The 17,694-nt window shown below is 41.9% G+C and overlaps 1 protein-coding gene across 2 annotated transcripts; it reads left to right on the top strand.

Annotated features, from left to right (window-relative positions):
* The first annotated feature begins 4,549 nt into the window (after nt 1-4,549).
* ccdc107 (coiled-coil domain containing 107) lies at nt 4,550-12,050 on the top strand. Of its 2 annotated transcripts, none has more exons than XM_035147350.2 (6): nt 4,550-4,910; nt 6,000-6,220; nt 6,969-7,038; nt 7,170-7,260; nt 7,968-8,077; nt 9,418-12,050. In XM_035147350.2, the coding sequence occupies exons 1-6, from the start codon at nt 4,769-4,771 to the stop codon at nt 9,816-9,818; spliced, it is 1,035 nt and encodes a 344-aa protein (XP_035003241.2). In that variant the 5' UTR covers nt 4,550-4,768; the 3' UTR covers nt 9,819-12,050. The 2 variants fall into 2 exon arrangements, with proteins under 2 accessions (XP_035003241.2, XP_035003240.2); XM_035147349.2 differs by having other exon boundaries at nt 5,997-6,220.
* Nucleotides 12,051-17,694: the final 5,644 nt, after the last annotated feature.

The raw sequence follows: 17,694 nt of genomic DNA, 5'->3' as shown, positions 1-17,694 counted from the left end.
GAGAAAGTCAGAGAAGTGACAATGATCTGGAATTAAACTCCTTTCAGTCACATTCAAACTGTACTTGTAGTTTCTATCTTTGCCACCAGATGACGCGGGAGCGTGTCCCCCTGATGACGTCACAAACTGTTGCTCCTTTGTGATGACGTCACAGTGTAGCAGCACCTCTCCACCTCTCTGGATGAAGAAGCTGTCGCCGGGTGCGGTGGCGCGCACCAGTGATCCCAGTGTCCGGGAGGCTGAGTCTGGAGGATCGGTGGAGCTCTGGATCTCTGAGCTGCAGCGGACTGTGCTGATCGGGTGTCCGCACTAAGGTCGGTATCGATATGGTTCTTCTGGGGGAGCCCGGGACCACCAGGTCGTCTGAGGAGGGGTGCACCGGACCAGGTCGGACACGGAGCAGGTCAAAGCCCCCGTACCGCTCAGTGGTGGGATCACACCTGAGAATAGACGCTGCAGCTCAGCCTGAGTAACACAGCGAGACCCAGACTCTTTATATTGATGGAGACACACACAGTCAAATATTGTCTTTATATGACACAACAACTCACACTCACTGTGTTTTTTTTATCTTATTTCCATGTTAAAACCACAACTGTTTGATGGACCTACACTGCCTCCACCTGGACGAGAGGCGCAATGACCATACACACACACGCACGCACGCACACACACGCACACACACTTGAACTGCTGTCAGACATGCTCTGAACTTTGGATAATCTCCTTACATTCTCTGGTGGGGTTGTTTGGAAGAAACCAAATGTCCAGGCCAGAGACTTAAAACAAATATAATATTAGAAAGAAAAAAAAAATATTTTTTAATTTCATTAATCTAAATTATCTCAGACTGCAGAACTCTGCAGCCAATGACTCTGGATCAGGACAAACACAGGGAAGAATGGAAATGAAAATGGAAAACCAAAAGAATGTGAGGGTAAACTTTCAGCAGCTGAAAGCTTTACTGAGTGTGTGTGTGTGTGTGTGTGGTCATTGCTCCTCTCCTCCAGGTGGAGGCAGTGTAGGACTAATACACAGTTGTGGTTTTAACATGGAAATAAAATAAAAACACAGTGAGTGTGAGTTGTTGTGTCATATAAAGACAATATTTGACTGTGTGTGTGTCTCCATCAATATAAAGAGACTGGGTCTCGCTGTGTTACTCAGGCTGAGCTGCAGCGTCTATTCTCAGGTGTGATCCACCACTTGGCGGTACAGGGCTTTGACCTGCTCCGTCTCCGACCTGGGCCGGTGCACCCCTCCTCAGACGACCTGGTGGTCCCGGGCTCCCCCAGAAGAACCATATCGATACCGAACTTAGTGCGGACACCCGATCAGCACAGTCCGCTGCAGCTCAGAGATCCAGAGCTCCACCGATCCTCCAGACTCAGCCTCCCGGACACTGGGATCACTGGTGCGCGCCACCGCACCCGGCGACAGCTTCTTCATCCAGAGAGGTGGAGAGGTGCTGCTACACTGTGACGTCATCAGGGGGACACGCTCCTACGCCATAATAATAACAATCATCATAATAATAGTATTTATATCGCACTCAAAACAAATAAATGAAGTCGTAAAATAATAAATCAAACAATAAAAACTTACATTTGAGCAAGACCACCCGGATACATGTTTTTAATTACAAATGTATTTGAATTAATGTTGAAGTAACATGAAGGTCAGACAGGGAGAGGTTCTCCATAAAAGAGATGTCATAATAAAATCTTACCTGCCACCTATGAAGTCTCAGAGCAACATCTGGATCAGACAGAGTTGTTTTGGACAGATGAAGTTAATATTTAACCATTTTACCAAAATCTTAAAAGGAAAAAAAACTTAAAGAACTCTGCTGTTAAGCTTTATTGTGATCGTGTGCTAGTTTGAGATTGTGTGGCAGCAAGTGGCACAACAAACATAACATTTTACTGGTTTGAAACTTAACTTTGAACAGAGAAAGTCATAGAAGTGACAATGATCTGGAATTAAACTCCATTCAGTCACATTCAAACTGTACTTGTAGTTTCTATCTTTGCCACCAGATGACGCGGGAGCGTGTCCCCCTGATGACGTCACAAACTGCTGCTACTTTGTGATGACGTCACAAAGTAGCAGCACCTCTCCACCTCTCTGGATGAAGAAGCTGTCGCCGGGTGCGGTGGCGCGCACCAGTGATCCCAGTGTCCGGGAGGCTGAGTCTGGAGGATCGGTGGAGCTCCGGAGCTCTGAGCTGCAGCGGACTGTGCTGATCGGGTGTCCGCACTAAGTTCGGTATCGATATGGTTCTTCTGGGGGAGCCCGGGACCACCAGGTCGTCTGAGGAGGGGTGCACCGGCCCAGGTCGGACACGGAGCAGGTCAAAGCCCCCGTACCGCTCAGTGGTGGGATCACACCTGAGAATAGACGCTGCAGCTCAGCCTGAGTAACACAGCGAGACCCAGTCTCTTCATATTGATGGAGACACACACAGTCAAATATTGTCTTTATATGACACAACGACTCACACTCACTGTGTTTTTTGTCCCTTTTCCATGTTAAAACCACAACTGTTGTATGGTCCTACACTGCCTCCACCTGGAGGAGAGTAGCAATGACCACACACACACACACACAGAGTAAACGTTTCAGCTGCCCAAATTTGACCATCACATTTTTGACTTGGGATATAAATACACTCAACAATGTGCTGTATGTAATGTACCACACACAATGTGTATAATAGATAAGTGAGTGTAAATCTGTAAAATATGTTTTACTGACTTGTTTTATTACTGACTGTCAGAACAGGTCTACCTCATATATAGCTATGGTCTCTATTTGTGCCTTAGATGTGATTTTTGTCCCTTTATTAATCCATTTAAATTTATTTTTACACAACACAACTAGAACGCTTGAATTTATCAGGGCTGCTTTTAAACAGGGACTTATCTTTTTATTAATGCTAAATAATAGATATAGGAAAACTGCCATGGAAAACCCAGGGTTAGCAGATAAACATGCGTGAGCCACATTTTTCACCATTCAACTTGCCCAGTGGAGACATAATCGTCTACGTTGATCATTTCTTTTGTGGATTTTGGATTAAATATAAAACAGATTTATAAAATTGTTTTGTATGCACTTTTTCAGTGCAGGCCCCTTAAAATCAAACTCAATTAAAGTGACATTCAGAGTAAAGAGCAGACACTGCCCTTGCACTTCCTGACAGATCAACATTGAATATTTGAAGAAGGTGTAGTTCTGTTGCATACACACACAACGGAATTGCATACCAAAAGAAATGTGTTGCTTTTTCTAATTTGTTGTTTGCTATTCGTGCAAAGTCTGTTCTCGCAGGTCACGAATGCTGAGGCCTGGAGCACAGCTAATAGGAATAACACAGATACCAGCCACTTGTGGTAAAGTATTAAGACCATCACACACTATTACTGTATAAACACCTGCACCATTACTTACATATAAACTGGGGGCCTCTTTTTCTCAATTCCTCCTGAAAAACTCTGGTAAATTACACTTCAAACAGTCCGTTGCAGTTATCTCCTATAGAGTTCATTAACCGAAGATTGTATGGCACTCATATTACACCAGTATTGAAAGGGGTGTGAACGAAACCACACAAGCCTAACAGCCAACATTAGAGGACATTAACAGAACCCACTGTTTCCGGTAAAACCTCATGGGTCCATCTCACTCCAGCAAAATGCATGTTTGTTCATCTGCCTTCTGGAAAGCATCACAGAATACACACCTCGTTTTCATCTTTATGTTTGCAACTACTGGGCAAAACTGGCCCAAGCTAAAAATCTGATTGGCCCTTGAAGTGCCTCTGTCCCGTCAGTAGTCTTTAAAGGTTCAGTGTGTAAGAGTTAGGTGAAAGGGATCTATTGGCAGAAATTAAATATAAAATAATTCTTGTGATGTTTTCACTAGTATGTTTCATCTAAATTGTATTAATTGTTGTTGTCTTTACCCTAGAATGGGACTTTATATTTAAATACTTTATATATATATATCGGAAGTGGGTCCTCTCTACAGAGGCTGCCATGTTTTTTACAGTAGCCCAGACTGGACAAACTAAAGACCTTTTGAGTTTTTATGACAACTGAAGGCTACCACAGGTTCTCTTTCATGTTTGGAAGGGGAGGGTGAGGTGAGGGGTATTCAGCTGCAACATGCAACTTCACCACTAGATGTCACTAAATCTTACACACTGAACCTTTAAAAACATGTCACTTAATAGCAATACTAACAATAAATATAAAAATTTGTTAAAAACATTTCTACAGAAGTACAGAATGTGTTTAAACAGAGCTAGCAAGCTTTGCTCAAAGTATGTATTGTATTTTGGAAGTACATTGTAAAAGTGTTTAGATAACTGCTATATAAATAAAGTTATTATTATTATTATAAAATGAACCCCTCTGTTCCCCCCACTTCTTGTGTGAATTATCATAGTTTTGAAATATATAAAAACACACAGATGGCAAAATGTGATATTAATGAACAGCTAAAACAACGGCGTGATTCTTCGTGAAGGCTTTTATTGTGAAAGGTCTTCCCCCCGGAAGTGTCGTTCCTGGTGGCAGCGGAGTGGAGCTCAGCTGTTCTGGGCACAACAGCGTGTTCTGACACCTCTAATGGCGCCTTGTGTTCACTGTTTCGCCTCCTAACTACACCCCGCTACTTCCTGCTCCACCCTCGCCGTCCCCCCCCCTCGCGTAGCGGGCCGCAGTGAGCGCTGTTCGGCGGCCGCGCTGGTGTCGTGTGCAGGATGGCGGTGTCCACATCACAACAAGTCGCCCTGGCTTTCACCGCCGTGCTCTTCACCTTCGTCGTCCTGCCGAGGATGTTCGGCGTCAGCAGCGGGACCGCGGCCAAGGACACGAGGTTCGACTCCCGCTACTCCAGGAAAGGTGAGAAGGAGGGAGATCCCGCAGCGACACGGCTCCTCCGTGCTCCCCCATGTCCGTCACACCAGCTGCAGCCTGCACTGACTAGTTCCCCCTCAACAGAAGTCCCACTAGAGGAGTGTATCTGCAGTTTGTGGGTTTAGTTGTGTGATGGTGCTGTTGGGTTCCTCAGAGTCCAACACAGGAGCAACCATCAGAGGCACAATTCACTTTAAAACAAAAATCCTCACTGTAAATACTCACATGTGACCCTTTTAACAATTCAGCGTCCAGATTCAGTGGCGGATCTAGGATTTGTCTAAACCAGGGGCTTCACGCGTTGTTCTGCCAAATTGACGATATGGCAGAAATATTAACCTTTTCGTGAATTTGGAGAAGAGCTTGCAGGTTAACAAATGCTCCAGTTTCATAGGACAAGTGAGGAATAGGACAAAGGCTGCAGAGTCAGTGAGTCAGACTTGCTTTTTTATGTTATGTCGTGCTTTTACTGTTTTTTTTTTATCGTTTACTTTCAGCTTTTATTCATGTCATATTACTACTTTTCTGTGTTCGTGTTTTCATCTGACACTGCTCTATATTTATTGATTTAATTTGAACACTACCTTGGTTACGACCACCTAAATGTGGTTGTCTGGCCTACTTGTCACCTTGTATCCTGCTCACTGTTATTTCTCTCTTTTCTTGCTTTGGTGTCAAAGCCCTTTGTAAACTCTGTTTTTAAAAAGTGCTTTATACATTTTAATTATTATTAAGAGAAATTAGAAGATAAGATAACAATATGTATTGGCAGCAGATTGATCACTAGCTTTTTAAATTCGCAGAACCAAAATGAAATATTTCGGTTCAGTTGGTTTGCATAAAAACAAATCAACAACCAAAAAAAGCAGCGTAAGCTCCTAAACTGGAAATCGACCCAACTCCAGATATGAGAGGAACACGACGTCTCAAACCAGCGTGATGTGATATGACAAATTCTTGGGAGCTTTTAATGCTGTCGAACAAATCCTAGTTCAGAAGCTAATTCGGATTTCTCCAAGACATCGTCACTTGAATGAATGAAACTGCATGTTTTTTTTACTTTTCCGGAAGCAGGTCCGGGTCCAGGCGGAGTCCGAGGTCAGCCCATGACCGTGAACGGCCCCGGCGCCCCTCAGACCGCTGAGAACATGCAGCAGATGAAGAAGCTGATGGAGCAGGAGCTGAAAGCTGACAAGTTCAAGTCCAACAACAACAACAACAAGGGCTACGTGTTCACGCTGATGCCTCTGTACGCCATCGGAGTCGGAGTGTTTGCAGCCTACAAGTTTCTGAAGGTGAGAGAAACAGACGAGCTGAATCTCTTCTACCTCCAGAGAGACGTCCGATAAAATTCTCAAATGTATGACTTCAATAAAAGTCTTTAAATATTAACTCACACACAGCTCAAACAAGACAAACTTAAAAATTGAATTTAAAATATTAAATCAAATCACTATGTAGTATATGATGCCTGCAACACCAAAGCTGTTTTTCAGACATGAACTCCAGAGAATGTCCGCACAATGGGATCCGGACTTTCTCCAGAGTTTGCCTCTCACACATTAAGAACACAGTAGTAGATTCTGATTTTGATATGTTTAATATTAATAAACTTTGAATTAACAGGCGGCTGACGCTCTGTAGCAGAGGAGGCTGTGACTCATTAATGTAGATCGCGACAACCGCGTGTTAGCAACAACAACTGATTCTCCAGTTCAGGGTTCTGCACACTGTGTTTAGCTCCACTGAACTTTGAACAAACAGGTGAACAGCTCTTTGTGCAGTAGTTGTGCAGCTTCAGGGTTCTGAGGACTGAGTCCTACATCAGGTCTTTACTTGCCACGACCCAATTACTGCAGGTGACTCTTACAGTTTCAGAAAGGAAACTTCAACCAGCATCACCACAGACCAAACAAACAGCCCATTTAGAATAGGCAGGTTTACAGAACGTGCACTGCACTAGTGTGAGAGAGAGAGAATTTCTAACTTTGACAATCAATAGTTGCAAAATGAGAATCAATCAATCGTTCTTTTCCCCCTCAGATCAAGTCGGCAGACGACCAGGCACAAAAAGACAAATTTGCGAAAGGGGCCAAAAAATCGGTGGAGGCAGGTGTGTATCACGTGTGCTCTAGTTTCTATTTGCATATCTGAGTTAGTTTTTTCCCTGGTCACACATATTTGGTTACCACGCGATATTTAGATGAAGACATTTTCTGCCCTTGTCTGCTTTTTTTTGTGCAGAGAACCAGTTGAACGAGCTGGAACAAAGACTCGGACAGACTGAGCGGATGCTCAACTCCATCCTCACACAGCTGGACCCGCTCACTAACTGGTGAGTGCTCAGCAGTGTCACATGCTTCGGCCCGCAGGTGTACAAACCACACCTCATCTTTATACTCTGTGTACATATCCATGATATATGATCCTTATTTACTGTGCTGCATCTTTTTGTCATTTAGCATATACAGTGAATTCACTGGCATGAGTAGGGAAACATGGATCGTTTCCCGTTGTGTTAAACTTTGGTCCCTTTTTAATGTAAATGTCGACAACCCTCTGATCACCTGGCAATTATTTATAAATGGCCTATTTTTAAAATGTTTGACAACGTCTTCCATTATATTATAATATTTGGAACCTATTTACATTCTGAGTTAAATTCAAATATTAGTGTCAGAATCAAAATATCACACACTCCCAACACAAAACCTCTGCCACATGTAAATTAAGTCTACCAACCATGGTATCCAGTTGTTTCTATTTTGTCCACCCTATTTACATAGGTGAAGGTAGGCTAAATGTCAAACACTAGTCTGTATGACCAAATCCTGCTCAACAAGCTTCATCCTCCAAAAAACATTATCTAATCTCAAAATTATTATTCGCCTATGAAACACAGTTATAATGTTTTTCACCACTGGCCCTGATGTAATTAATAATGTGATACTTCACTGGTTCCTGTCATTACAAAATCTTTCTCCTCCAGTTAAAGGCCATGTTCTTGCTACAAGGTACTTTTCACTTCTCGTCTCTGTGCAGTGTGAAGTCAGTGGCCCAGGAGCAGAAAAACGAGATCATGTCTCAACTACAAACCATCCGCTTCCTGATGAAGAAGAGAGGAATGGACTGTCCACCGCTCAACATAAACGGTGGGCTCCTCAGCTGTCTCTGACTGTGTTCACACCGCAGCCTAATCCAGATCGGAACAACTGTACACACTGTCTATGTTTACACGGTCAGCAATATTCTGACCATTGACGTCATTCAGACATTATTGCGATTATGATGTATTCATTAGTTGCTAATAGAATATTCCATTCATATTCCTATTGACATGTTACAGAGCATAGTCTGATAGCAACTGATTTGTACAACGATGATACAAAACAACAACCTGCAGCTTGTATAGTGAAATACCGATAACACAGCTTCATACCCTGCAAACTGTGTGTGTGTCATCAGTGTATTTCTTGTCCTGTAAAACCACAATTTGAAATTCAACTTGCGCTGCTACACTGATCCATGACTCCAGAAAAGTGTTTTGCATCCACTTTAACACCGTGAAACAACCTGGTGCATGAGCGTGTGGAGTTTTTCATGTCTTCGCTGCAGCAGGACTCGCATGTTTTTGCGTGAAGCCTGTGGTTCGGTAACGTGATCCTGTGTTTTTTTTAATCAGATTGGTTCACGCAGAGAGAACGGCTCATAAAACCTTCAGGTAGCGGCAGGATAAATGTCTCACAAGAGAATATTTAAGTATGGGGTTATGTCCCCATCTCTATTCAAGATCATGGTCTTTCAGTTTCAGAGCAGGACTCATTGATTTCACTTTAAGATTTTGTAATGCGCTCTCAAAACCCTGCGCGCACACTCAGTTACATTAATCTTAACAGAGCTGGAAAGCTGGCAGAGTATCAGAAAGACTCTGTGAATGAAAACAATATGACTTGTTTTTACTGTTACTGATGGAATTAGTGATGTGGAAATGTACATTACACTGAATTTATTTTGTGAACTGTTGGGATTCAGGTTATTCCAATCATCCAATCATCCGGCCAACATTCGGTCCCTAAATACAGGCTTTTAGAAAAGAATCCATCACATATACGTTTTGAGCTGATAGTCAGATTTTTTTCTGTGATCAGTGTCATCAGCGTGTCCCACCCTTACTGCTGTCCCCTAGCAACAGAGCAGGAGTTGGACATGATGAGAACGTTTTAGCAGAAACCTGATACTTAAGCATTGAACATCTTGTCATCCCCTCTTTGAAAAAACGGTTTGTAATCATGGTATACATTGGCCCGAGAAGGATCCACTTGTTAAATGGAATGCGTTTGTCGGACGTATTTGCAGAGCCTTTGGAATGGGACAGTCTAGTAGTGTTATCGCTGTGACATATTCGGTCTTCAAATGCAACCTCTGAAGAAGACACAGCTCAATTATCTGAATTGAGACACAGCTTTAATATCACTTGTTTTGACTCTTTCAGAGGCCTCCTGTGAGAAGAACCTGGATCACCTCATCGAGTCCCTTGGGGTAAAGGACTTCTCTGCAGCCGCTGCTTCTTTGGGGGACAGCGAGACCTCTGGAGTAGCAGAGACCTCGGAAAAAGACTCTCCGAAAAATTCAGAAGCAAAAGATGAAGCTGCAACAGAAGGTGAAGAGATGAAGGAGCTCGTACCAGAGGAATCTGATGGGGAAGCAGAAAAAGAAGGAGATATGTCGGAGGAGGAAGAGGAAGAGGCGGAGGAAGAGGAGGAAGAAGAAGAAGAAGAAGAAGAAGGACTGGAGGACCGTGAGCTCATGCCTTCTTTAGAGGACTCTTATGAGCCAAACACTGGGGAGGTGTCGCCTGCAACCGGCCTCAGGCGACGCAACAGGCCTGAATGACTGCACGAATTCTGCAGTGTATAGAAATGTAATAGGTTATTCTGAATATTTATTATCTGAAAGGCTTTCCTTCCAAAATGCTGTCTACCTATTCATCCCAGACATATACGGCATTAATAAGAAACATTAACCTCATATCCAAAGACATGGGGCTGTATTTTCCTGTTATAGACACAAAGACAAGCACGAGCTATAGATCTTGTACACACCGCAAAACAGGGTATATGCAAGTGCATGCGCTATTTTTGCTCGTATGCCTGCAGTGTGCTACAATATCATGGTTTTCTACAGTTTCAAAGTAACCCAGTGGTAGTTCGTTATACATCCATGGGCACATTGTACAGAGACGGCCAATTGTCAGATGCCAGTTTGACCTAATGGGTCAAAATAACAGTCAGTAGAGCTATACCCCTGCCAAGGCCCCACGCTCGCCATAAATTCAATCAAGCTGCACCAAATATCGCACCCTTTTAGATAAAAGTCCCTTAAATGTGCCGTTTAAAAAAAATTAAAAAAAAATTCAATATCCATAATTTATTCTTTAGGAAATCATTGAAAAGGATAAAAGTAAGTGAAAAATAAATCCTGGATTCGCACCAAAATCTAATGGATTCTTCCCTGACTTGTACCACATCCTACACAGAGTTTTGTTGATAATCCGTCCAGTAGTTTTTGCGTAATCCTGCTAAATAATACAAGTTTAAAAAAATAAGGCTCACGTGCACAGCTAACACTAAATGACTCTGCTGCATTACACCTGCCTGTTCCACAGAGTCCCCAATATGTGTGAGCTGTAGTTCCAAAAGTGTATATATCACAAAATATGCAGATGTTAGCAACAGAAGATTGGGTAACAAAATTACAGATGTAATCCTAATATAAAAAAAATAATGCATAAAAGATCAAGTCATCTAAATAAAACATAATAAATAGAGGATGACTTCAGTAGTTTTAAATCTTGAGATAAACAATGGTCTAAAGTGTTGTGGTATACGTCTATCGCTTGTCAGCAGGGAGAAGAGGCTGTGGCAGGTGTCTGTGTCGCCTTGTAGTTTCCTTTGGGCTCTGCACAGGTGCCTTGTTTCTCTGAGATCTCCGATGCGCAGTAGATGGATACTGATGATGTTCTGCGTGGTTTTAATCACCTGCTGCAGAGCCTTCCCGTCCTCATGCTGCTGTATCCATCTTTTCACAGTAATGAGGCTCAGCTGGGCTCCACTGTTTGGGGATGCAGTTGCCCACCGAGACTTTGAGACTTTGGAAACATCTGCTCTAAGATATCAAAGCTACTGCCTAATCTAGAAATGCCAGTTTATGTGTGGGGAAAAAGTTTTTTTTTTTGTATCCCTCAGAAAAACCTACACTTTGCCTTGTGATGCCTCATTATCAGCATGGGACTGCACCATGTTAGCTGCACCCAGGCACAAACATCCAGAGAGACCACAGGGTGTTCAACCGATGGGGAAAATGCCAACATAGCTACTTTTACTATTGCTTGTTGTTTGACTCTTTGTAGTGACATGAAAATAGAGCCCACACTGTCCTGTAGTCTCCTGTTGTCAGTCATTTTATAATACTAATAATCCCATTTTTAATCAGAATTAATAAGTCATCGGTTCAAGTTTTTACCTGTCAGAAAATGCCAATCTATGCTCCATGCTAAAAGGGGTTTATGCTGTGTTGTTGCTAGTTTGCCTTTACTGTTCCTTTCTCCATGCACGCATCTACCAACATTGCTGCATTTCAGTCATGTCTCACTGGGACAGTTCTATAGTTTTATAGTTGCATCTTAACCCTCCTCCATCCTGTGCTGCCACCCCCAGGTTGCTATTGGACTAACAATCCAAGTGTCAGTCACGTTTGTATGAGGAAATGCATAAAAGTCTTACATGAAAATGTAAATATCCTTTTTTTATTTTGGATATATTCAATTTTTTTTTCATCACAAAGGAAGTAAAGGTAATGCTGCCGGATGTGGGGAGCCTACTTGGCCTGTAGAATATTATAATGTTCGTTTTAGACGTGTGAACTCGGGCTTGTGCCATGTTGTCGATACCTCCAATCATATCTATGCATGTTTTATTTGCCATTACTGTTTTCGCCTGCATAATGTTACTGCATGATACTTTCATTTACTCATCCGAAAGGAATATGACAATCATCTGATCAGCCAACTGACATGAATTCAACGTTTCTACTGCTTTAATGGTACTTAAAAGCAATCAATTGTCACTTATGCCTTATGTTTCATTACTCCTTTTGAAATTGTGGTTTAAAGTCCATGGGAGAGTTTATCTTGATGAGGCTTTGAGGTTATTAACATCAACGTACTATCAGGGTGGGTCTAACTGTTCTAGCTCCTGAATGCTGGTTTAGTAAAACGTGCTGAAATGTGGGAGAAATCACAATAAAATAATCGTAAATTATAATTTTTGCCCAAAAGGACACGTCCCTATAAAATAGAATTTATTGTATAATATGATACAACCCACGAATCATTGCCTTATTCTGGATGAAATATTGAACCTGTACACCCACCCACCCACACACAGTATGTTTGCCTCACTTTTCACTTCCGACACCCTTACGTAGGGAATTGATCACCACATGGTACCACAAATCTCTGCCTTAAATTATTTGTTACATTTCTGTCGTTTCTTTCCCTTTTACCAAAGTCACCTTTCCGTGTTGAATATTGTACGTTTCCTGTCGGAGTTGATTGAAAAAAAAAAAAATCTCAGCTTGTCTTAGTAGAAAATAAAACAAGAAAATAAGTTATGAAAAAAGTTTTCTTCAGTATCAAAGTAACCCAGTAATAGTTGGTTGTGTGATCCTGCTAACTAACAAACAAACAAACAGACGGATCACCTCCCTGGCGGAGATAACAAATACAAGTAAAAAGTTGGCCTCACATGCACAGCTTACATTAACTGACTCTAAAGGGAGTGTGGTAGTTATGTAAAAAAGATCCTCAGCTTGTCTTAGTAGAAAATAAACAGTACTGTTGGTGTGTATGACATTTAAAAGCTATCATCTTAAGGTTCTCCTTTTAGAATCATAGATAGTTTTGATACTAATACTGGACATATTGTCTGCCAAACCTTTAAATCTCCTTCCTCTGCTGTTTTCTGCATTGGTTGTATTTTATCATGTCAGTGATAAGAAGTAGGGACAGTCACATTATTTAGATAAAGGAATAATAGTTTTATTTATGAATTTATATGATTTAGTGTCATGATGGTGGAAAAACCCGCTCAGGTGATCAGGTCAATGCTGCGTTCAGGTCATAAAGGAATTTCCATCACGTCAGCGTCCGTGTCATCTACAAACAATAATAAGGGCATTCATTTTCTGACAGTTGCGAATATTAATATAAATGTCAAGCATGTGCTCATTAAAGACATTTAAACCCACCGTCTCCTACAGAGACTGCAGCATCAGACCGTGGGGCGCATGTAATCGTCTGAGGTCTGTGAACTCAACACACCAATAAACATTTAGTGGGTTTCAGTGTCAACAATCAGTGCTGCTGCCAAAACAAAGCTTTGAGAGGAAAAAGACAAGGTACGTTATCTTGTATTCACAGTGTGTGTTTATGAGCCTTCAAACCAAAGAGCTGACACGTGCTCAAATGTTGAGAAGCAGCTTTCTGTGCAGTGTTCATTTTGAAACTGTCAACTTCACCATGGACGCTGGAAGTCTGACACAAACCTAGAATCCTGTCATGTTGAATGCAATGCAGGCAACATTCCCAACTTTTTGTGTCATGTCAGTTTTCGAAAATTTGACACTGCAACAGGCAGGATATTTGGTTTCAAGGCATTTAATTTGGCACAAGATACATTGTATCTCAATGGGACCCACCTGGTCAAATACAGGACAAACAGAATAATATAAAGGAAAGTAAAATGATCAGATATTCTATTTATGGAGACATCTAACCTGCTATTACCACTTAAATCCATTATCCCAATAATTTGTGCCTTACGTCTGCCCCTGTCACATTCTACATTCACGCATCAGATAGCGTGTCACAGACAAATAAATATTAAACAGATTAAAAGGATGAAACGATCTGTTTTATCTCCCCCTATTCCACATTGTGAATAATACATGTGTATGATAATTTTAACAATGACTGCTTCTTTGATACGCTCCAGAGCCTACTTCAGATTTATTCCCTCTGCATAATGTCTGCTGTGAAAAAGGGTGTGAGGCAAACAGTATGATCACAGGAGAGTTTGTGGACAGGCCAGTTAGGGAAAATCTGGAGAAAAGGTCTCATACCTGCACAAACACCTGTCTGTGTCAAACTTGGAATTGTTGAGCCTTAAAATATCATTACATCTTTGTCATGCTACTTTGTAGACGATGGTCGGATGATTCAATAAAACTCAATAGGTTTGTGTTATAATTCTATCATTAAGACCCATTTAATTCAACCTTTATCACTTCAGTCAACATTCTACCTCTTGCTTGCATCTGCAGAGTCAGAACCAGCATGCAGTCAGTCCCTGAGGTGGATTCAAACTACGGGCAGCACCGAAGCTCCCGTCATTACCTGCAGATGGAGCCACAGGAACACAGTTACAGCAAAGGCAGTAAGTTCTCAAGGAACATTGTTCCTGTAGCATATGTCAGCATAAGAAATCCTCAGTATTCATTTATTCTATGTGGAAAAAAACTACATGTAAAAATAGAGTCAGACAGAAAATCACTGAGGACTGAACATCAATGAGCAGGACAAACTGTAATACATGCTGCCGTCCTCATTAATTCCAACGAAGCTTAAGTATTTTTGAAGACTTCTTCAAACTATCCTACCCCCTCTAATCATAACTTCTAATTAGACGTGCAGACTTTATAAATTACTTCCCCTCATGCAGCACAGGAAAAAGGTCTGGGATTCATCGCAAATTAGCTCGGCTCTCTGAACACTTAATCAGCTCAGTTTTCTTCCACTGAGATTTCTGCCTAATTCCATCCACGGGTCTGTGGTCGGCTGGATAATTTGTTTTGTATTGTACTCTGCGGTTGTGAATGGAGCTGAGAGTGTTTGTAGCAGAGGCTGCATGCAGGGCTGCAGAGAAAAACAAAATTCTTAATTCCTTCCACCACTCCCTTCAGGGCGACACTGGACCAAATTACCCTCAGGGGCATGAAAGTGTTTTGAAAGTCTTTGTATTTGTGTATGGACTCAAATGTTTACATTACACTTAGCAGAGCTTTATCTGTTTTTGACGCTCCTTGATCAATCTGATGACATGGCTGAGACTATTAACTGCAGTAACTGCTTCTGTTGGGGACTTCTATCCTCCATCCTACTCCCCCAGACTCACATGTTACCAAACCATTCCAATCTATAAATTATGCTTCTTGTATCAAAGTTATAAACAAAGTGCACAGTGTACATTTTTTTTAAATAATAGTTAAGTGCAAAGCTCCATCCCAGGCACATACACACACATTTTGGACCCTTTCCCACTGGTCCCTGGCTTGTGTTGGCATTGGGAATGGATACGATCATCATTCACTCCCAGGTCAAATGACCCTGCAGTAAACACAGGTTTTTATTGGCTCCGGCTGGCAGTATTGACACTGAAGCTGCACTTTTTCTCCGCGATGTTATGACGCGCATTGAACTTTCAGGCGTTGGTGCGTAAACACTCATGAACGTTTGTGTACTTGTTGGGTTTTACAACAACGTGCAATAGAATTTTTTTTCCTGTTTTATCAATGTAAAACTGTTGGTATAGGAGGATCGGTATTTCATTTTTGATAGTACGCTAGTGCATGAGATGAGATATGCCCCCTTGGGTGTTTTTGGAGTTTAGACTTTTAATCCCATACTAGGGATTAAAACGGTGGACACTTTGACCTCAGATGCTTTTGATCTTGACCTTTCTTTGTTTTTGATCTGTCTCTTGTGAGTCTCCCAATTTAACAAATGACCAGTAATGTAATATTGAGAGGGAGGGCAAAACTAGAAGTGATGAGTCTATTGTCTTGATTTATTTATTGGAATAATGTTGGTGCTTTCAAGAAGATGGTACACTGAGCCCACTGGGCCTTCCTGTTATGCCACTTCTCCCTCTCACTGTTTCAGAACAAGATCTCAACATGCAAGAATTTCATTTATTTATTTTTTGACCCGATTTGAATTGACTTTAGAAAAAGCTGAGTTTTATATTGTGGGCCTCAGACAAAGACCTGTCCTTTTGGTCCATGGATGTCTTTAAAGTCAGCGGGATTGTGTTGTCAGACCTTTGAGAGCTTGGCAGACGTATTGTGCTTCATCAGATAAAAAGCCTCCAGACAGTCTTTGCAGGACAGTGCAGAAAGTTCAGACTGAAAAGGCAGAAATGTCTCCGTGTCTTTGTCAGCCAAGGCCACTGCTCTGCAGTTCAATGCAAGGAATACATGTCAATAGTATTATTATTAGACTGAGACACGACTGTGATACAATCAACTTGTCTTTATTCTGATGACCAAGGCTACATCTATACTACTAAGTTTTTGTTTGAAAACGCATCAACTCTGGTACAGATACACCTTGTATCCACACTACTCTGGAGTTTTAGAGCCACTTAAATGGAGAAGTTTGGAAATTCTGCTGTCCCTGTTTTAGTTTGAAACTGTGGTGCTACATTTTAATCTGGACAAGCAGAAACTGAGATGTTTGGAAATGATGACAAACAATCACAAATTGGGTCACAAATTCACAGACGCTTGCTGATTGGGTCTTTTCGACCTTCACTGTTTCGTCAGGCTCCTTTGACATCACCCCCTCCAGCAAGAAAAAAAAGGACATTAGCCTCGGCTACCAGTGGAGAACGCAGCATGGATAACCACTTACAAGCGTCGCTGACCCTGTTGTCTTTACAAGCAGCTGTTGTGTAGATAGATTCTGCATTTTACAACGATACAACTGCTTTCAACATTCTGCCATTTCTGCCATTGTGCGTAGCCTCGCTCTTCCTGCAACTCACAGCCAAGTGCTTCCTGTGAACACCAGGCCGCGCATGCTATGAAAACACTGTTTTCAAACCAAAAGTTAATAGTATGGTTGTTGCCCAAAAATGTATTTTTACCCACTTCCTCAGTATTTTCTGTATCAATCACAGCCTCTTGGAATGAAATGAGCCATGCCCCCTCCTGTGGCCTAGATTGACGTAGATTGAAATAAGACACTCGGACTCAAACCGACTCTTCTTTCCTCGACACAGACAACACTGAGCGAAATTGTATCATTCCCCATTCCTGCATTTCTGATTGATGTTATTATGAAGCTGAAGTGAAATCAGCCAAGGCTGCCTGTCTAGCCTTCATTCCCCTCCGGGACTGCTTCTGTGGTTCTAGGGAAAATGGACCAGCCTAAGTCCTTGGCTTCCATATAGGCTTACTTATTTTTCTCTGTAGTTGCTTATAAAGATCAGCAGATCTGGCTGCTCTATTTTTAGTAAAGATTGCAGGGAGGGAGGCGGGGAGGGGGAGACTCTGTATGCTATTTTCTTCCTGCATTGTTCAGTACACGGACAGCCGTTTATGGACCGTCTTGACCCACTATAGTCCCTAATACTTCATCTTCTGTGACGAATAGCCTCATTAGTAAGACATTAAAGGGATTTAGCATCCCAATATTCTGAATTCACCAGCTTGTTCATTTTAAATGGAAGCAGCAGCGTGAGGACAATGAGTAATGTTATCACAGTAGATGTTTTTCGAAAAGTTCATGACCTAAACCGACCTCAGCTGGAGATCTATTACCATTAAGTCTGCTTCATTTTAAAACCCACACTGGAAAGGTCATAGAAAGTGAATGTTAAAGAGTCCCAAGGGATGTTGTCCCTGGTCCCTCGGGTTAAGGGTCACTACA

Source organism: Hippoglossus stenolepis, chromosome 22, assembly GCF_022539355.2.
Source record: "Hippoglossus stenolepis isolate QCI-W04-F060 chromosome 22, HSTE1.2, whole genome shotgun sequence".
Lineage (NCBI taxonomy): Eukaryota > Metazoa > Chordata > Actinopteri > Pleuronectiformes > Pleuronectidae > Hippoglossus > Hippoglossus stenolepis.
Note: the sequence above shows the minus strand (reverse complement) of the source record. Positions and strands in the feature narration are given on the sequence as shown.

Bases quoted from the DNA above. Each gene is read 5' to 3' on its own strand.
- ccdc107 (XM_035147349.2), top strand. From the start codon at position 4,769: ATGGCGGTGTCCACATCACAACAAGTCGCCCTGGCTTTCACCGCCGTG. The intron at 7,261-7,967 runs GTGAGTGCTCAG...GTCTCTGTGCAG, and splicing joins CTGGACCCGCTCACTAACTG to TGTGAAGTCAGTGGCCCAGG. The intron at 8,078-9,417 runs GTGGGCTCCTCA...TGACTCTTTCAG, and splicing joins TCCACCGCTCAACATAAACG to AGGCCTCCTGTGAGAAGAAC.